The 18,066-nt window shown below is 25.6% G+C and overlaps 1 protein-coding gene across 1 annotated transcript; it reads left to right on the forward strand.

Annotated features, from left to right (window-relative positions):
• The first annotated feature begins 8,053 nt into the window (after positions 1-8,053).
• Positions 8,054-9,644, forward strand: LOC124934312 (remorin 4.1). Its single transcript, XM_047474825.1, has 3 exons — positions 8,054-9,037; positions 9,110-9,191; positions 9,285-9,644. The coding sequence occupies exons 1-3, from the start codon at positions 8,298-8,300 to the stop codon at positions 9,510-9,512; spliced, it is 1,050 nt and encodes a 349-aa protein (XP_047330781.1). The 5' UTR covers positions 8,054-8,297; the 3' UTR covers positions 9,513-9,644.
• The last annotated feature ends 8,422 nt before the right edge of the window (positions 9,645-18,066 follow it).

Below are 18,066 nucleotides of genomic sequence, written 5' to 3' on the forward strand. Positions count from 1 at the left end.
ATTAAAACTTTGAATTTTATTTATTCTTACCGTTCTATCTATTAACTTCTAAAGATAAAATAAAAAATGAGAAATGATAGGGAGAGAAAATTTGAAAAAAAGAATGAGAGAGAGAATAGCGTGGTATAATCAACTAGATGATACCACACCTTCTCTCTCTTATTCTATTTTTCAAATTCCCTCCCCTATCACTCTTCATAAAAAAAAAAAAATTACATAAAAGAAAATCAATCAAACTAGAGATAAAACAAAGTTCACATTGAATTTTGTTTTAGTTTTATCTACTTATGAATTTGTGTATAAGTTTGACAATAATGCAGAACTTGATGTCCATTTATAAGAAAATAAAAATGTATAAGTGATTTAGATTAGGTAAATCTTTAAAATTTGAAGAATTTTCTTATAGAAATAATTAGATATATATTAAAAAAATCTTCCTTTATATCTCAAAAGATAATAAAGAAATATACTTTTTAAAAAGTGATATTTTATTACAATTATTTATTATCAGATTAATAAAATAAAAAGTAAAAAAAATATTACATTTAATATTTTATTAAAAATAATTAATTTTATTTAGTAAAAAGCTATAAAAAATTGTGAATTTATTTTATACATTTTTTTTAGCAGAGTAAACATTCATTTAAAACGCTTAAGTTGTAATTTAATCCGTAATATTTTGTCTATTAAGAATAGTTATTGATTTAAACTCTAGTGAGTTTATTTTAAAGTATTTATTTAAAAATATAATTTTTAAATTATAAATATAATTAATCACTATAATATATAATAAATTATTTAAAAAAAAATAAATTAATAAAAATTATATTTATTTTATTTATTAACTTATTTAAAATAATTTAATAACTGAGTTTGGATTTAAAATTGAATTTGAATTTGAAAAAGAAACATATTAAATTATGAATGAAACTTGTAAATAGTGTTATGAGTTATGACTATATATATATATATATATATAAATATTTTATTAATATTATATTTTATAAATAATATTTTATTAGATATTTAAAAAATATACATATCTAAAAGCATTTATTTATGATTTTGTTACTAGTCTATTTAATAATAATAAAAATATAGTTGTTTAAAAAGAATAATAAAATATATATATATATATATATATATATATATATATATATATATATATATATATATATATATATATATATATATATATATATATATTTCAATGCAACTTTATTTCGTCCTGTTACACTTTTTATACCAAATGTAATGAGTAAAATATTCAAACTCAGTTCTAACTTTAGAACGTATTATTCAAATAGATATTGGATGTCAATAAGTCCTTCCTTTCCTCACTTTTCTATGAGGATACATTTATAATATGGGATATTTAACACTTAAATAAAAAAAGAAAAGGAAGATGTAACCATATTTCCTTTTGTGACTAGGTTTGGTGGATTTTTTTTGGGATGTCCTACCTTTACCTTCTGCATTTGATTTCTCACCTTTATTTTCAAGCTCTAATGATCTATATATATATATATAATGATGCATAATTTTTAAAGTGTCCGGATTGCCGGATCGAGAATTGTAGTTAATTTAGATACTTGGGTCGGATTGTGGGTTGACCCATTTTTAAATTTAAAACGGTTAAAAATAAAATAAAAATGTTAGAGGTATGTTTCGAACTTGCAACCTAACAAAATAAGTACAACTCTTTAACCAACTAAGCTACATAGACTTTATATTTTAAATTCAACACTAAATTTGATAAACGCGGGACGTTTTAATATTAATATAAGTTCAACTTTTTAACTAACTAATCTATATATATATAATGATGCTTAATTTTTAAAGTGTCCGGATTGCCGGGTCGAGAGTTGTGGTTAATTTGGATACTTGGGTCGGATTGTGGGTTGACCCGTTTTTAAATTTAAAACGATTAAAAATAAAATTAAAAATGATAGAGGTATGTTTCGAACTTGCAACCTAACAAAACAAATACAACTCTTTAACCAACTAGGCTACAAAGACTTTACATTTTAAATTCAACACCAAATTTGATAAACGCGGGACGTTTTAATATTAATATAAGTTCAACTTTTTAACTAACTAATCTATAATAATGTTGAGTAAATAGATACTTGGGTCGGATTATGGGTTGACCCACCCATAAACTTAAAACAGTTAAAAATAAAATTAAAAATGTTAAACGTAATTTTTTTCACGGTTTTTTATATTATTACTCGTGCAAATGCACGGGCTAAATGCTAGTTTTTCTTAATAATACTAGTATAATTATATTTTAAAATTAAAATATATTTATATGAAATTTATTTTAAATTATAGAAAGTCAGAGACAATTATGCAAATTTGTTAATAGAAAAACAAGTTCTTAATTCTATACTCCTTATTTTTAATTTGTTAAAAACAGCTCTTGTTACTTGAATAAACTTAATAGGATGATCATCACAAAAATCCTCGCGATCAGATATTAAATAGTTTTCAAGGGTCGGTTACAATATTTTAAAATAAGATATAAAAAACTACATTTCACTTCGTGCGTATAACTAATTTCAAATTTCGGATTCACTTATATCATAGTCATTCCAATTTTTTATTTTTTTTTTATGAATCTTTCAAATTCACACTAGCTGAAATCCAATCTCTATATAATTAATAAATTATGATAGTTAAATAACATTTATAGTTGTATATAATATATATATATATATATATATATATATAAATTTTAAATAACTTGTACTTATTCTTTAACAGTATATTAATCTATAAGTTTTATATAATCAATGTCGGTTATAGGTAAGCTCAGCAAGTTAACAAGTTAACAAGTTAAGACATCTTATTTAATAAAATAGATATTATTTTTAGTTTAATTTATTATTATTTTTTAATATAAAAGTATGCTGGACAGTGGTTTAAGACTAAGAATAAATATTTATTGTACGTTCAAATTTAATCAAAATCATTTTTTTAACAATTATTTTAACTAAAATTAGGGCATTGTTGATTATTGGAATAAAATTCAGTTTTTATCTTAAAACTCAAACATCGTAACAACAATCTTATAAATAATTTTATCTATTTAAATATCAAAATTATCCTCTAATTTTATCCTCTCTCTAATATACCATTCTTTAAAGTTAGAAGGGTAAATTAATTTTCAAATTTTAAAAACTAAATTTTCCACAAACAAGCCCTAACATGGATATCCAAATAATTAAGAGTTCGCAAAATCTTGATATTTCATTAACATTATAATATATATATATATATATAATAATAATAATAATAAATTTAGATTTTGTAAGAAAAAAAGGATTACCTAAATAAAAAAATAAAAGGAATGTTATTTCAAAGGGACAAATCAAAAGTATATAATTTATTAAATAAAAATAACATTAAAAAAATAATGTTTCACACAATTTTAAACATGATTTTCTTGATTAGTATCTTTCTTTAAAAAAAATTATCTAAATTAATAAAACTATTTTCTTTATACGAAAAATGAATTTAATAGACTTAATTGACCGACTCAATTAATTAAAAAACTAATATTCATTGCAACCATATCTTTAAAACATTAACCAATCGACATAACTAGTTTGACTTAAGTTGATTGATCTCACATAACGAGTAACGAAATTATAACTGAACTAAACCAACTTAAAAAAAAAAAAAAAAAGATTGTTTTGCATTCTCAATATAACATTTAGGATCAATAAATTAGTTTTATACTTTATATATATATATATATATATATATATATATATATATATATATATATATATATATATATATATATATATATAACATTTTATTTGATAACATTAACTTTACAAGTTGGGTTGTTACATTTATTTGGAAAAAATAACTTAATAGTAATGCCTATGAGAATAAAAATTCATTATATTAGAAGAATTAGATTCTTTTACCTTGATTTTGAATATGTAATTGATAGTTTTATGTTAATGACTTTATATTTTATAATGGTCATTTATGAAAGTAGTTATTCTTTTGATTATTCATAATTATGTAATGAAATAGTATGATTTATATATAGTTTGTTTGATATACTATTGCAGGATATATATTTGGAGCCCACTAACTAAAACGGGATTATAGACTATAGTAGTGACATTCTAACTGATAACAAATACAAAATGGATGGATTATCATTGTTAGCATGTGTAGTCACTTCTTGGTTAAATTGTAACATTTGTTTGTAACATATTGGGTCTCCTTTGGCTTCATTTGATTTAAATTTGCATCTGTCTAATCAACTATTACATGAATTAATAAGTTAATGCAGCAATTTATATTTAAACATATTTTACCTGTAATATTTTTTCTACCGCCTCTTTTAACGTTTAAGTTTTTAATCTAAAAAAAATAAAAATCTCAGTCATACTTTTTTATTCAGTTTTTATTTTATTATATATAATTATTGAATTAATTATTTATATAAAATTATTATAATAAAAAATAATTTAAACATATTATATATCATCTTCTTTTTTACACACACAAACATTTATTCAAGAACACACATTTCAACATATATCTTCACCATATTTATATTTGTTATTTCAAAATATTATTATATTATATTATTTTTATAAATAATTAATTATAATTTTTTAGATAATAAATATTAAAAATATTAACAAAAGAAATGAGAAATATATGAGTTTAGAGATTTATAACCTTCACCAAAAATAATATTAATATATTTTTAATTCTATAATTGTAAAAAATATTAATAAATTAAAATTCTATAATGAATAAATTAAATAATAAATAAAAATTATACAATAAAAATACTATACAAAAATGTATAAATTATTTCTTATTTTTTATTTTAATTAAAATTTAAAATTATACATTAATAAAAACGTATAGAAACTAATATATTTATATAATTTATTTTAAAATATTTTTATAATATTTAAAATTAAGTTCAAAAATAATTCGAATTATTTTAAATAAATAATATTAAGTTAATAAATATATAATTAAATAGTGAATCATTTATTATTGATAATTTTTAAAAAAAATGTTAAAAAAATTAAAGTGATTAATATTACAAGTATATAGTATTAAATATTATTATAAATATACAAAATAAACAATTTGAAAGATATAAAATTAATCAAATTAATATATGTTCTCATGTTCCTCTTCATAAGGAATGACATATATAGTAAGATATGTTTGTTTGTTTTTATTTAAAATTGTGAGAAGGAACACAAAGAACATGTGAGATCCGTAACCGAGTATCTATTCAAGGTGAATTTATCTAAATAAGTAGAATAAAACTAACATTAGATGAATATTGAGGGGCATGTCCTCCTCTACTATCACATTTTTGAAGTTTGGATTGACATGTGCAATAACATGTGGATAGTGAGTAAAGAAAAATCATAAAATGCATACTTCAGTTTGAGAGAGAGGTTGTTAGAGGTTAGCAATTCTTTCATTTATTTTCTTTTACATCATGCATTCTTCAATTTGAGAGAAGTTGTTAGAGGTTAGCACTTCTTTCAATTATCTATTTTTACAGCATTATTGAAATTTGTTGAAGCATGTCAAGTCATTATGTTTAGTATGGTATGGGCTTTGGTTTATGGTGATGGTTTGATGTTTGTTAGCACCAATTGTGTGGTATGACAACCCTCACGGAACGCTTTTGTGACGATAGAATATTCGTGTGGTAAAAATTGTGTTGTCGATAGAGATGGAGAAATTAATCTAATATTTATCGGGTTTGAATTTAAGCATTATCAATATTATCAATATTGTGGTCGGCTCTACTTTCTATCAAGTGATAAATGGGACGTTGCCTCACAGTTTAAAGGTAAGAAATTTATTTAATCATAAAATGTATGTTATGTTTAATTCATACTCCAAAGTTTCACTTTTCTCTATTTACATGTTGTAGTCTTGTTTATTTATTTATTTATTTATTTGTAGTTTTTATAACTCATTCAGTTAGTATGTTTATTTTTGTTTCTTAAATATGTACTTTTATGAGCTTATGTAAATATTTTATTCTTGAGATCAAGAATTTTTCATTCTTACTTGTATGCAATTTATATAAACTCATTTTTTTGGGGTTAAATTTTCACCTTAATTTACAACATGCTTATTAATTTCTTTTAATAATTTGTTTGAAAATGATAAATTAAATGTTTTAATTCATTACATTTTCTATAAACTATGTTATACCATTGTGTTTAAACCTCTTTCTTATTATAATTATGTAAGTAACCAACTTGGTCTTGTTTCGGTTTAATTTTTTTAAATCTGGATATAAGAGTTTTATAATGATCAGTGATAATTTTAAGTAAATAAAAATAATTTTGGTAAAAATATTTAAAAGACATTAATACATAATAATAATTTAAAATAAATGTTATTTTAGTATTTTAATTAAATAAATAGAATATATAATAAATAAAAGGAGTGTGAAATAATATTTAAATAAATCAAATAAATCAAACCTAAATATTTAATCAATTAACCAGTTCACTCCGCATATAAATATAACTTTATAATAGTCAAATTTATTTATTAAAAGTTAAAATTAAAGGATGAAATTCAAAATGAACCAAAATAAATAAAACTGAGTTTGAGGTATTTAAGTAACTAAAAGTCTCACGAATAAAAATATAAATAAAAATAATAATAATATATATTCAAATTTTAAAATTCTTAATAAATTATAAATAATATATTAAAATAAAAATAAAACATTCTCATTTCACATTTTATTTACTTTGGTAAAATAACTTATGATCTCACATATCTCAATATATATTTTTTCCGAATAAACCTCTCATCTCGTGATGTTACACTTTTCCTTTGATAAATTAAATATTTGATTTATATTTTTTAATATTTAACATTGTGACCTCACACATTGATTAATCAAATATTTGATTCATATTTTTTAATTATTTTTAATTTATACTGACCTATTATCTTTCAACAAACCACATATCAATCACACTTGTTTAAAGTGTTGCACTTATTTTATTAGGCTGTAAATTCGAAACATACCTATAACATTTTTAATTATATTTTTAACCGTTTGAAGTTTGTGAACGAGTTAACCCAAAATTCGACCAAAGTATTCATTTACTCTTTTATATATATATATATATAAATTAACCACCGGTCTCTACCGACAATTTGAAAATTTTAAAAATTAAACATCATTTTATATATATATATAAACATTATTTTATTAGTATTCTTATATATCACATTACTCAATACTGTAGTAATAATTCATAAAAAGAATCCTTTGTATTGTACGGTGATGAATTATTTTATTACACATATTTCAATAATTAAATATTCAATTCAAATAATTTCAAATCGTTCAATTTTTCTATAAAATAATCATTTTTTTTTTAAAATTCAAGATCAAACAAGGTACTATAGACCAGATCTATCTCATCATCTCCTTCCACGAGTCTCATCTCAAGGTACACTGTATATTATATTTTTATATATTTTCACATTGTTACTAATCTATGTTCGTCATTATTCCCGGCATATTTCTTCTTTACTGACTCAAGCTATCCATCGCAGAGATCTTCGTGTTTTTTTACAGTAATAAATTTACCATTTTATTAGGCTTTCTAGTGTTTTTTACTCATATATTTAATTTACTCAAAATTATTACCAATAATTACTATTTAAATAATCCAAAACTAAAATATTATTAGATTTCTAATTTTGTTTTTTTCAAAAACTCTATGTTAAGAAGTGATTACTAATTTGATTAAATTTTAAATATGATATTTTTTTAGAAAAACTCAAAATATAATATTTCGATAAAGGGTGAGAAGAAAAGATAAAAAATTTGTTAACTTTTTTCAGCCATTTCTTTCTCAAATATTCTTTTATTTTTCAAAATCCAAGATCAAAGAAGTCCTTTTTCTTTTTCCTCACAAACTGATCAACTTCTTTTGATGAATTCCCAAGTTATATATAAATACTATTAATAAAGCTTTGTTCTTTATCTCCAACGGGAATTGAATGAATTGAATTGATATTTATTTTATGGGTTTTTCTTTCTCTCTCTTTATGGAGTGTAGTACACATACCAACAAAAAATGGCAATCCTTCTTCTGGGTGGTCACCACATGAAAAACCCAACTCAAGATCTTCATCTTCTTCCTTCCTTCACATGAAATTAATCATCTTTTACTTTCATTGACTTGTCATTTCTATTCTTATCATTTCTTTCTTTCAAAGTCCTTAGATCTGTTTCTCACAAGATGAGATCTGTAGAAGACAAAGGATGTTTGAACAACGAGATCCCGACCGCCGCCGCCAACAATACATTCGAGTTCCACAAACCAACCGGACCGAATCGAACTCCGAATCACTTAACATCTATGGGCAAACCAACCCCATCCAAATGGGACGATGCCCAGAAATGGCTAGTGAATCTCTCCAAAGGAAGTGAAAGAAATCAATCCAAAACAAAACCCAGAAACTCTAACGCAGATGACCGGAGACTAATCGCTCCGGTGCCTAAAAAAGAAGACTATTCAAGCGGTGAAGATGAAGAAAGGAGAATAGCTGAGGAAAATGGGTTTCCTAGTTCACTTACGTACGGGATCGAAACTAAGAATGTTGTTGACTGTGATGAATCAATTTGGCGTATTAATAAAACATCATCCCAAGCTTCATCTGCTGCCGCCGCCGCTGTAGTTAGATCAATCTGTGTTCGTGATATGGGTACAGAGATGACTCCCATGGTTAGTCAAGAGCCTTCAAGGACTGCAACTCCGATCAGGGCTTCAACACCGGCAGGTCGAAGTCCCATTTCATCTCCGGCGAGAAACACAAATACCCACATCAATAGTGTTCAAACGGTTGACGGCGGTAGGGAATCTGGCCGGCGCGTGGGGATTAAGGAAGAACAGGATCAGGTAGTAGTAAAGAAGGTTAACTCTATAGAAACTAAAGCAATGGCTTGGGATGAAGCTGAACGTGCCAAATACACGGCGAGGTTATAAACTGTTTGGATTGAAAATCAAATCTTTTGTAAATCTATCTAATCTTACATTTGGTTGAAGAACAGGTTTAAAAGGGAAGAAGTGAAGATTCAAGCTTGGGAGAATCATGAGAAGAGGAAAGCTGAAATGGAAATGAAGAGAATGGAGGTAATTGATTCATGAATGAATGAATGAATGAATGTGGGTTTATTGATTATGAACAATTGATGATGATGATCTTGATATGAATGGGACACACAGGGAAAGGCAGAAAGGTTGAAGACAAGAGCTGAAGAGAAGTTGAAGAACAAGTTAGCATCAACAAGGAGAATAGCAGAAGAGAAAAGAGCAAATGCAGAATCAAAACTGAATGAGAAAGCAATAAGAACATCTGAAAGAGCTGATTACATAAGAAGGACTGGACATCTTCCATCTTCAATCTCTTTATCATCTTCATCCTCATTCAAGTTTCCATCCTTTTGTTCTTAGTTAATCAATCTGTTCTTCATCATCATATGGTGTTCTTCTTTTGTTTTTAAGCATGTTCTTTCTTTTTTTTGTTTGTTTGAAGACTGTTATTAATTATTTTACCACCTAATAGTAAATTCCTTTAAGTTTTACTATTCACAAAAGTCACAGATCTGTATGATTTTAATAATGTCCAATCTGGGTTGTCTTTGTTTGCCCCCACATTCTGCTATAAGTTTAAGATTCCCACATGTAAACTCTGATTGGAACAACAACCCTATTGTCTCTTATAAATTCATATTTATCAACTTCAAACAATTGTTAACTTTAGGCTTTTAGGCCGTGGCAATAATTTTGAGAAGTAGAGAAATTATTTATTTTATTTTTTTAACAAAAATTATTTTAAAATATTAATATATAATAATAAAATAAAAAATAATAATTTAAAATAAATTGTATTTTAATATTTGGATTAATAAATTAAATAATAAGAAAGAAAAAATTTATTTAAAATAATATTTGATTAGTTTACATTATTTAAATAATTCAAACTAAATAACGCCAAGTAATTTTAAAGGAAAAAAAATTATCGAAAAAAATAATGATCGGTGATGATTATGAGAAGGTAATGTTTAATTTTGGTAAAAAGATTTAAAGGGTATTGATATATAAATAAAATAAAATTAATAATAATTTAATATAAAAAATATTTTAGTATTTTAGTTAATGAATTGAGTAATTTGATAGAAGAGTGAAACAATATTTGATTTTTTTTTTAGTTATTTGAATAATTCAAACTGGACAAAACCTAAAATAAAGTTATTTTAGGAATTTTATCCAAAAACTTAACTATTAAATCTCATATCTTTTTATCTATCAAATTAATTAATTTATTAAATAAAATATTAAATTATATCTAAAAAATCCGTATTTTCTTAAATTATATCAAATTAAGTTTTTTTAAAACTCAGTATTTATCACTAAATAATCCAAATCAAATCAGCTTTTAAAGTAATATATAATGATAAAATATATTTTTTTAAAATAATAAAAATTATTTTAATATTTGAATTAATGAATTGAGTGATAATAATTAATTAAAAAATTTATAGAAAATGTGATTATGATTGGATTTTAAAAAAATAATTCAAACAAAGTCTAATGTGAAGGGCCAAGTCCCCCACAGATGGAATGAAAGGATGATGCCACGCATGTATGTATCAGTCAACTGTTGATTAATTAGTTTTATTTGACTATTTATGGTAATTGATAATTGTACAATTAGTTTCTATTTTGCATTTAAGTTTGCTTTCTAAACTCATCGGTAATAGAACTATTATCTTTTCAGCATTATTATCAATTATAACTTGTTAATTTATTCATCATTTTCTATACTAATCTACAAGAATCCAATAACAGTATAACCATATTTTATTTTATTTTTTAAACATTTTTTTTAGAAAACACGAAATCACATTCATGTTACTCTTCCATTTATGATGTTCTTAATAAAATAAAATTAATTAGAAAAACATTTTTTATCACTTAAACTATAATATTATAGTATAATGAAAATTAAAGTACATAATTTTTTTTTTATAAATAGTACTAAATTATTTTATCATATACTCCAATTGCTTTGTCCTTACAAAAGAAAACTTGTATTTAAAATATGTTTAATTGATATAAGGAAGCTGGTTTGATAATGGTTTATTAGATATTTGACTTTAATGGGGACCCTTTAATGTACAATTTGTTTTTTTGGTCTTCTACATAATATTAATAATAAAACTAATAATAATGTTTTTTTATTGATCTTGTGTGTGTGATTCTTTATTTATTTTACTGTAATTTTATGAATAAGTTTATTTATTTTTATTTATTTGTGTGACATGATGTATTGAAATGATTTTTTTTTTTATTTCTCAGCATATAATCATGTTATTTATATGTATCTAAACTAAGTTCTTCTGCTACACAATAAAATAAGGGATAACGACAATTTAGTACCATTTGTTTTAAGAAACAAATAATTTATTTAAATATTTTATCCAGTAAATAAAAATATCCAAAAAATATACGTATTTATCTCTAGCAAATTTTTGGTGTCCGGCACTCAAAGTATTTTAGTATTTCCATAAAATACGCTGATTTGAAAATATTTTCAGTGACGGTCACCGGAAATTTGGTTAAAAGTAACCCCAAGTAATTTTTTTTTTAATATTTCACACACAAGAGTAAAATGTTTATTTTCTAAAACACATTCTACTTAATTCTCAATTTTCTTTATCCCGTAATAATTAATCTTTGGATAAATCTAAGTTTTTTTTCACTCTCTTCTTATGAATCTAAAATAGTCTACAAAAATAAAAATAGTTTTTTTTCTTTCGATGGATTTTCTTCACTCATATTTGAATTAATGTTGTATATTGTTCGGTTCGACATCTTATTTAAATTTTTCATCTCAGAAATTTTAATCTGAATAATATTTTCATTCATTGGTTGGTCGTTCGTTGGTTATGCCCTCCGATTGTGTTGATGACATTTTCTTGAGTTCGCGTCGATTGTGTTGATAAGTTCTTAGTCGAGAGTTGGTAAGTAATGCCGAAAAAAGTTCTACGGAATTAAAATAAAAATCACATATTAATATATGGTCGAAATAAAGCATATTTATAGAAACTAGTAATCTTGGTATAAGAAAATAAGATTAACAAAAAAAATTGTTATGTTAATAAAATTCGAAATATATTGTAACAATATTTTGGAGGCTCCAAATAAATATTGATATTGACATAGTTATAGTTGATATTTATTTAAATGTGCAACTAGACACTTTAGAAAACTGAAGTATTTTTTTTGAAAGCGTCGTTTTCAGTACTAGTTCTGTATCTGTTAAAGTTTCGGGGGACTGTCTATTATATAATCTAGAGTCATATCCCTACACTAGGGATGGCCAAAAAATCCGATCCAAAAAACCCGATTCGTTGATCCGGTCGATCCGATCCAAAAAATCCAAATCCGATGGATCAAATTCAAATATCGATTCGATAGGATATTTTTACCGAATTTCGGGATCAGGGAAAAAAAAGTTGGATAGTCAAAGCCGATCCGGTGAGTTTTAAAATTTAAAAATAAAATAACATATTTCTAAGAATTACAAACCATAAGAGCCTAAACAATAATTAGTGTGTTTTTATTATTTGCTTGAAATAGTATTTCAATAATTTTACAAACAACATCCATGAATTAAAATAATTCTATGTTTACCTAAACAAAAATATTATTAAATAATTAATTATCAAACAAGACGTAACTAATCCCTTTGGGTGGACTAATAATTTTATTTTTAAAAAAATATTAATTTTATTTTGACATTTGAATTATAATTTTGATATGTATTTCAGTTATACGTTAAATTTATAACTGAGATCCTTAATAAAACAATTTATATTTTCTAGCATATGAAAAAAAATCGGATTGACGGGTATTCGATTAGTCGATCCGAACCGGTGTTTTCGGATCGGATAGTGGTCGGATACCGAGTCGAATAGGGATCACAATTTTTTAAAAAAAATAGAGACGAATATTCGATCCAAAATACCATATTGGATCGAATCGGTAAATTTGTCCACCCTACCCTACTCTATTATCATCTCTTTAATAATATTATCTCCTTTTTAGTGGATGTAAACAATTTTTATTTTTACGAACCATGTTAAATATTTGTCATTCTTGATTGCTTAAGGGTTTCATATTCCGTTTTAACCAATCTGATAAATTAAAAAGACTCACTAATTAACATAAAATTATTAGGATTCTTATTAGATTGTTTAATGATGGCACTGGCTAGCATGATATTTTATATTAATACTACTTTTAGGTCCATATGGAATATATATTAGACTAATCCTTTATTGGATTAATAATTTAGGCTTATGAAGAATACAATCTAACTCATTCATTTAATAAAGAATTTATCTTATTATAACTTAAAATCAAAAGTGTCTTACTTGAAATATAATAATATATTTAGTGTAATATTATCACAATTTAATATTATATTATATTAGCTTTTTTTTATAAATATATTAAAATGTATATATATTTAAGATAATTTATGTAATTCTATATATCATTCCATATAATTTTTCATTTAATTCTAATATGATATCATACTCTTGTTATTCTGGTGTATATCAAAGAATAGTATTTCGTTGTCTCCATCAATAATTATTCTAACAATTGTTAGACGATTTCTATATATTTTATAAATTTTTAATTTTCACACAAAAAAAATTACACGTTCATCCACATAGTAGCTTGCGTATATTTTTTAAATACATTCAAAGTTTTGATGATAACGAACCCAAAGAAACTTGAGACCCCACCATTTTTGCACAAACAACACAAAGTCGTCCCTAATCAGTTACTTATTCTCGAACCTAAAAATGAGGAACGACGTATCCACTACCCTACGCTCCACTATACTATGTCGATAATCGAGACAACTCCACTGAAATACTTTTTAAAAAATATTAGTCACCCAAAATATTGACTCACTAATCGAAAACATGGCAACACGAGACTAGGACAACCTACCACTAGTATTTGATTTTTATTTTTATGCTTAAATGATTTTTGACATTTTTTTTTCATTATGGAAAGATTATTTTTAAATAAATAAAAAATTGTTCTAGCTATATCTTTTCCTTATAAAATAATTAGGTTTGTTGACATGTAAGGCTATATCTTTTCCTTTTCATTTTCATTTGCTTCACTTTTTCAATTAATCACAGAGAGTAAAAAGTACATACTCTGCAACTCCATTTTCATTCTATTCCACCACACTTCATCTTCTCACCCAAATCAATGCATAAAAATAGAAAACCGTCGGCGGATGACACGGGCAAGAACTCAACCTCTAACCCTAATGTTGAGACACTCGACTGGGAAACATGTACCAAAGAAGAACAGTTGGAGAAAATTATCCGGAAGAAATTGTATCAAGTTTATCGCGAAGCTCTGTGTACGCTTGTTTACAAAGGATTTGATCAAGATGTCGCGTTAAATGGGTTATTGGAAATGGGATATTGTGTGGGTGAGTGTGACTGTTTGACTAATATCGTTCAAAATTCTTTGGAATTTCTAACCGGAAAAGCATTTGAATCGGAACAAGAAGATCGACCTGACCCGTTCCAGAATCTTGAATTGTTAGTAGACTTCAATCTGCACTTTTTGGTGTATATTTTGCAAAAATATAGGCCCAATTTGAATAGAATATGTACACTTCGGTGTATTCTTATGACTGATTTGAATTTGAATCAAACCATTATCATGAATATCAAGGATACCCCTTTTGTAGTAACAGAAATGCCTACTAGTGATTTGAATCTTGACGATGAAGATAGTGATAAAGATGGATTCTTCGGGGCGGAGCTATGATGAAAAATTACCTGGGACCAACTTGCATATCAGATTTAACTTTCTATGCTCCGCTTTTTTTTTAATAAAATTTCCATGATTATTCGAAGATGGAGACTCGTCATGCCCTCTCAATGCACACCCTTGCAAAGTGAGCCACCGAGTGTTTTCAATAGTTGTTGTAAGCCGTAATCTGTTATTTTGTTTTTCATCTGAAGACTATGCATTCAGTACTTTGTCTATATTCATTAAATTATCAAAATATTCAACTGCCCTATTATGTGATGACATATTACATCATATATGCATAACAAAAAAGCATCTACCCCCATCATTAACTCGCTTTCAATATTTGAATGCATCTATTGTAAATGTAGGTTTTTGGGGTTGCTTATGTTCAAACAAGAAATATGGGAAACAAAAACAGCATCTTTCAAAGGAGAGCATTCTAACCAAGTAAATTTCTTAAACCAATAACTTTGTAACCGTCGATTTTGATTTCCAAATTTGGTCGGCGGTATCCATCCTTAATAGGTTGATATGACCCCATCTTATATAAGCTCGTCTAATTTCATCCATTTGATTAAAAAGATATTTCCATATCAAAATACGTAATGCTGGATCAAGAGAACTTACATCAACATCAATTCTGGAGATTCGTTAGGTTTTTGAGTAGGGATATCAAATTCTTTATTTAAATACCGAATCAAATGAATATAACTATTTTAACTTGTTTATTAATATTAATTTATATTTTCTTATAAATTTTTTAAATAGTTTAAAATTAAAAAATATAAAATACTATTATTATTTTAATTTTTATATTTAGCCTTATAAATAATAATGTATAATTAGATAAAATATAATAAATTAAAGGTAAGACTAAGGTTTGATCACCTAACCTCATTTTCACAGTTTAGTTATATAGTCAACTGGGCTAAGAGTCACATGTCAAATATATATATAAAATATTTTCTTTAAACATTTTAATTTAGGTGGGCTGGAGCCCTGGCTCCGCCCCTGGGGTTCTTGGTTCTTGAAATCAGACAAATGCTTAATAATTTGAATACTCTTGATGAATCTGTTGTTTCTGAGGATACGAAGGATGCGATGACTGCTGATTTGCAAAAGCCCATTGATGATCTTAAGCCGAAGCTTGAAGAAAGGATAAGATGGGCAAGTAAGAAGGTGGCAGAAGCGAGAAGAAATCAATCCTTGACATTAAAGATTGTACTTGAGAAGTTTCAGCAATTTCAATATATGACAGAAAACATGTTAGCAAAGTGGGAATCTGAATTATCATCGGCAAACTTTGGATTGGCTAATGTGGAGGAAACTATAAAACGTCTTGAGATGGAGAAGGAAGAGATTAAAGCAGAGATATCGGCGTCAAAGCTAATAGAATCGGAGGCAAAACAGAAATGTTTGGAGGTTTCAAAGAAGGGAGGGCAGAGGCAAAGGCAGAAATTGAAGCTGCAAGAGGAGATACAATTAGAGAAGAAAAAGATATCAAAATGGGAACAACAGTTGGTAGAGAATGAGGCAGCTATAATTCGGGCTGAGGTGAATTTGGGAGAGGTAATGGAGACGAGGAGGGCGGCCATTGCACAAGTGTATGAGATATGTAAATCGGCTTTACATAAATGGAATCGAAAGCTTGAAGCTCTGAAAATTGTGACAAATGCGCAAAATAATGTTCTTGGGGAACTCACTGATGTGAGCTTTAGGAAAATGCTTACAAACTCCCTAACAAATGTATTGTATTACAGGCCTGCTTGAGGCAAGAGACAAAATTATGAATTTTGATCAAAGTTTATCAACTGAAAATGCATCAGAATCTGTAACTATAAGGAATTAGAATAGAAAATTAATGAAAATGATAGAGAATTGTGAGATACTAATTTTGATGTCATGTATATTTAATCATGATGGATTTGATACTAACTATGTCCTTGTGCATGCATTTTATTGTTTCTATTTTGAATCATGTTTTTTAAATACATGAAAAAGTATGATGATAAATTGACTTTGATAGTATGTATAACAACATAAGAACGACAATTTGAGCATTTACTGTATCGATTTGTCATTGTCAATCACACTGCACCCTCGTTTTAAACATTTTGATCCAATTCGAACCATCGTTCACATTTTAATATTTATAATAACTTTCTAAAATCCAACCATTCCTTAAATCTGTTATCGCACCTATGAAATCCAACAATTCCCTTAATCCATTATAGCACCACTTATACTATTATTATTTTAATATTTATAATACACCTTCTAAAATCTGTGTCCAGATAGATAGGACACAAACATTTGTCTCAAATTTGAGATGTCATTCATGTATATGAACATTTTAACAACTGCATTATTTGTGATGATTATTTAATTTATAATTTTGTATATAAACTCATAAGAGAGAAAAATAATAAAAATATTAATCTATTTTTATTTAAATATATCAAAAAATTAATAAATAGTTCTTACAAAATTAATAAGAAATTAATACAAATTTTTAATATTATATAAACGCAATGATGTCCATTTATCAAACTTTAAATTATATTGAAATATACAACATTATTAGCTTAATTAATTCTATTTATGGAGAAGGTTTGGAATGACCTTTAGAGAGAGGTGAGTAAGGGATTTACTTTGTGCAATCTTAGATCAATTCCTTCGCGTTAGTTAGCTAGCTTTGGTTGCTAAGCAAGTCTGATTCTTCGGGCACTACGGTAGGACGTGGATCGATTATGACGAGAATTGACTTTTTTATAATGTAATAGAATGATGCGTCAAAAACCAAATCACAAGCTTCCGATAAAAAAATGAGTCGTTCGAATAAGATTTGTAATATAAATACCTTTATGCTTTGCAGAGATATACGGTGCCATTCTAGGGTTACCATGGCCAAAATGAACTTCCGATGACATCATCTCTTTCAAATTGATGTTCCAATATCTTCTTGTCAGAACTTATATTTTCAATAATGTAATATGTTTATCAAAATTTGTGTTAAATTTAAAATATAAAATCTTATTAACTCAGTTGGTTAAAGGGTTATATTAGTTTGGTTAGGTTACAAGTTTGAAATTTATATATACCATATTTAATTTATTTTTTAAAATTTAATCGTTTCAAATTTATG

This window comes from Impatiens glandulifera, chromosome 4, assembly GCF_907164915.1.
Source record: "Impatiens glandulifera chromosome 4, dImpGla2.1, whole genome shotgun sequence".
Lineage (NCBI taxonomy): Eukaryota > Viridiplantae > Streptophyta > Magnoliopsida > Ericales > Balsaminaceae > Impatiens > Impatiens glandulifera.

Coding starts and splice junctions, on each gene's coding strand:
- LOC124934312 (XM_047474825.1), top strand. CDS start 8,298: ATGAGATCTGTAGAAGACAAAGGATGTTTGAACAACGAGATCCCGACC. Junction 9,038..9,109: donor CGTGCCAAATACACGGCGAG/GTTATAAACTGT, acceptor GTTGAAGAACAG/GTTTAAAAGGGAAGAAGTGA. Junction 9,192..9,284: donor TGGAAATGAAGAGAATGGAG/GTAATTGATTCA, acceptor TGGGACACACAG/GGAAAGGCAGAAAGGTTGAA.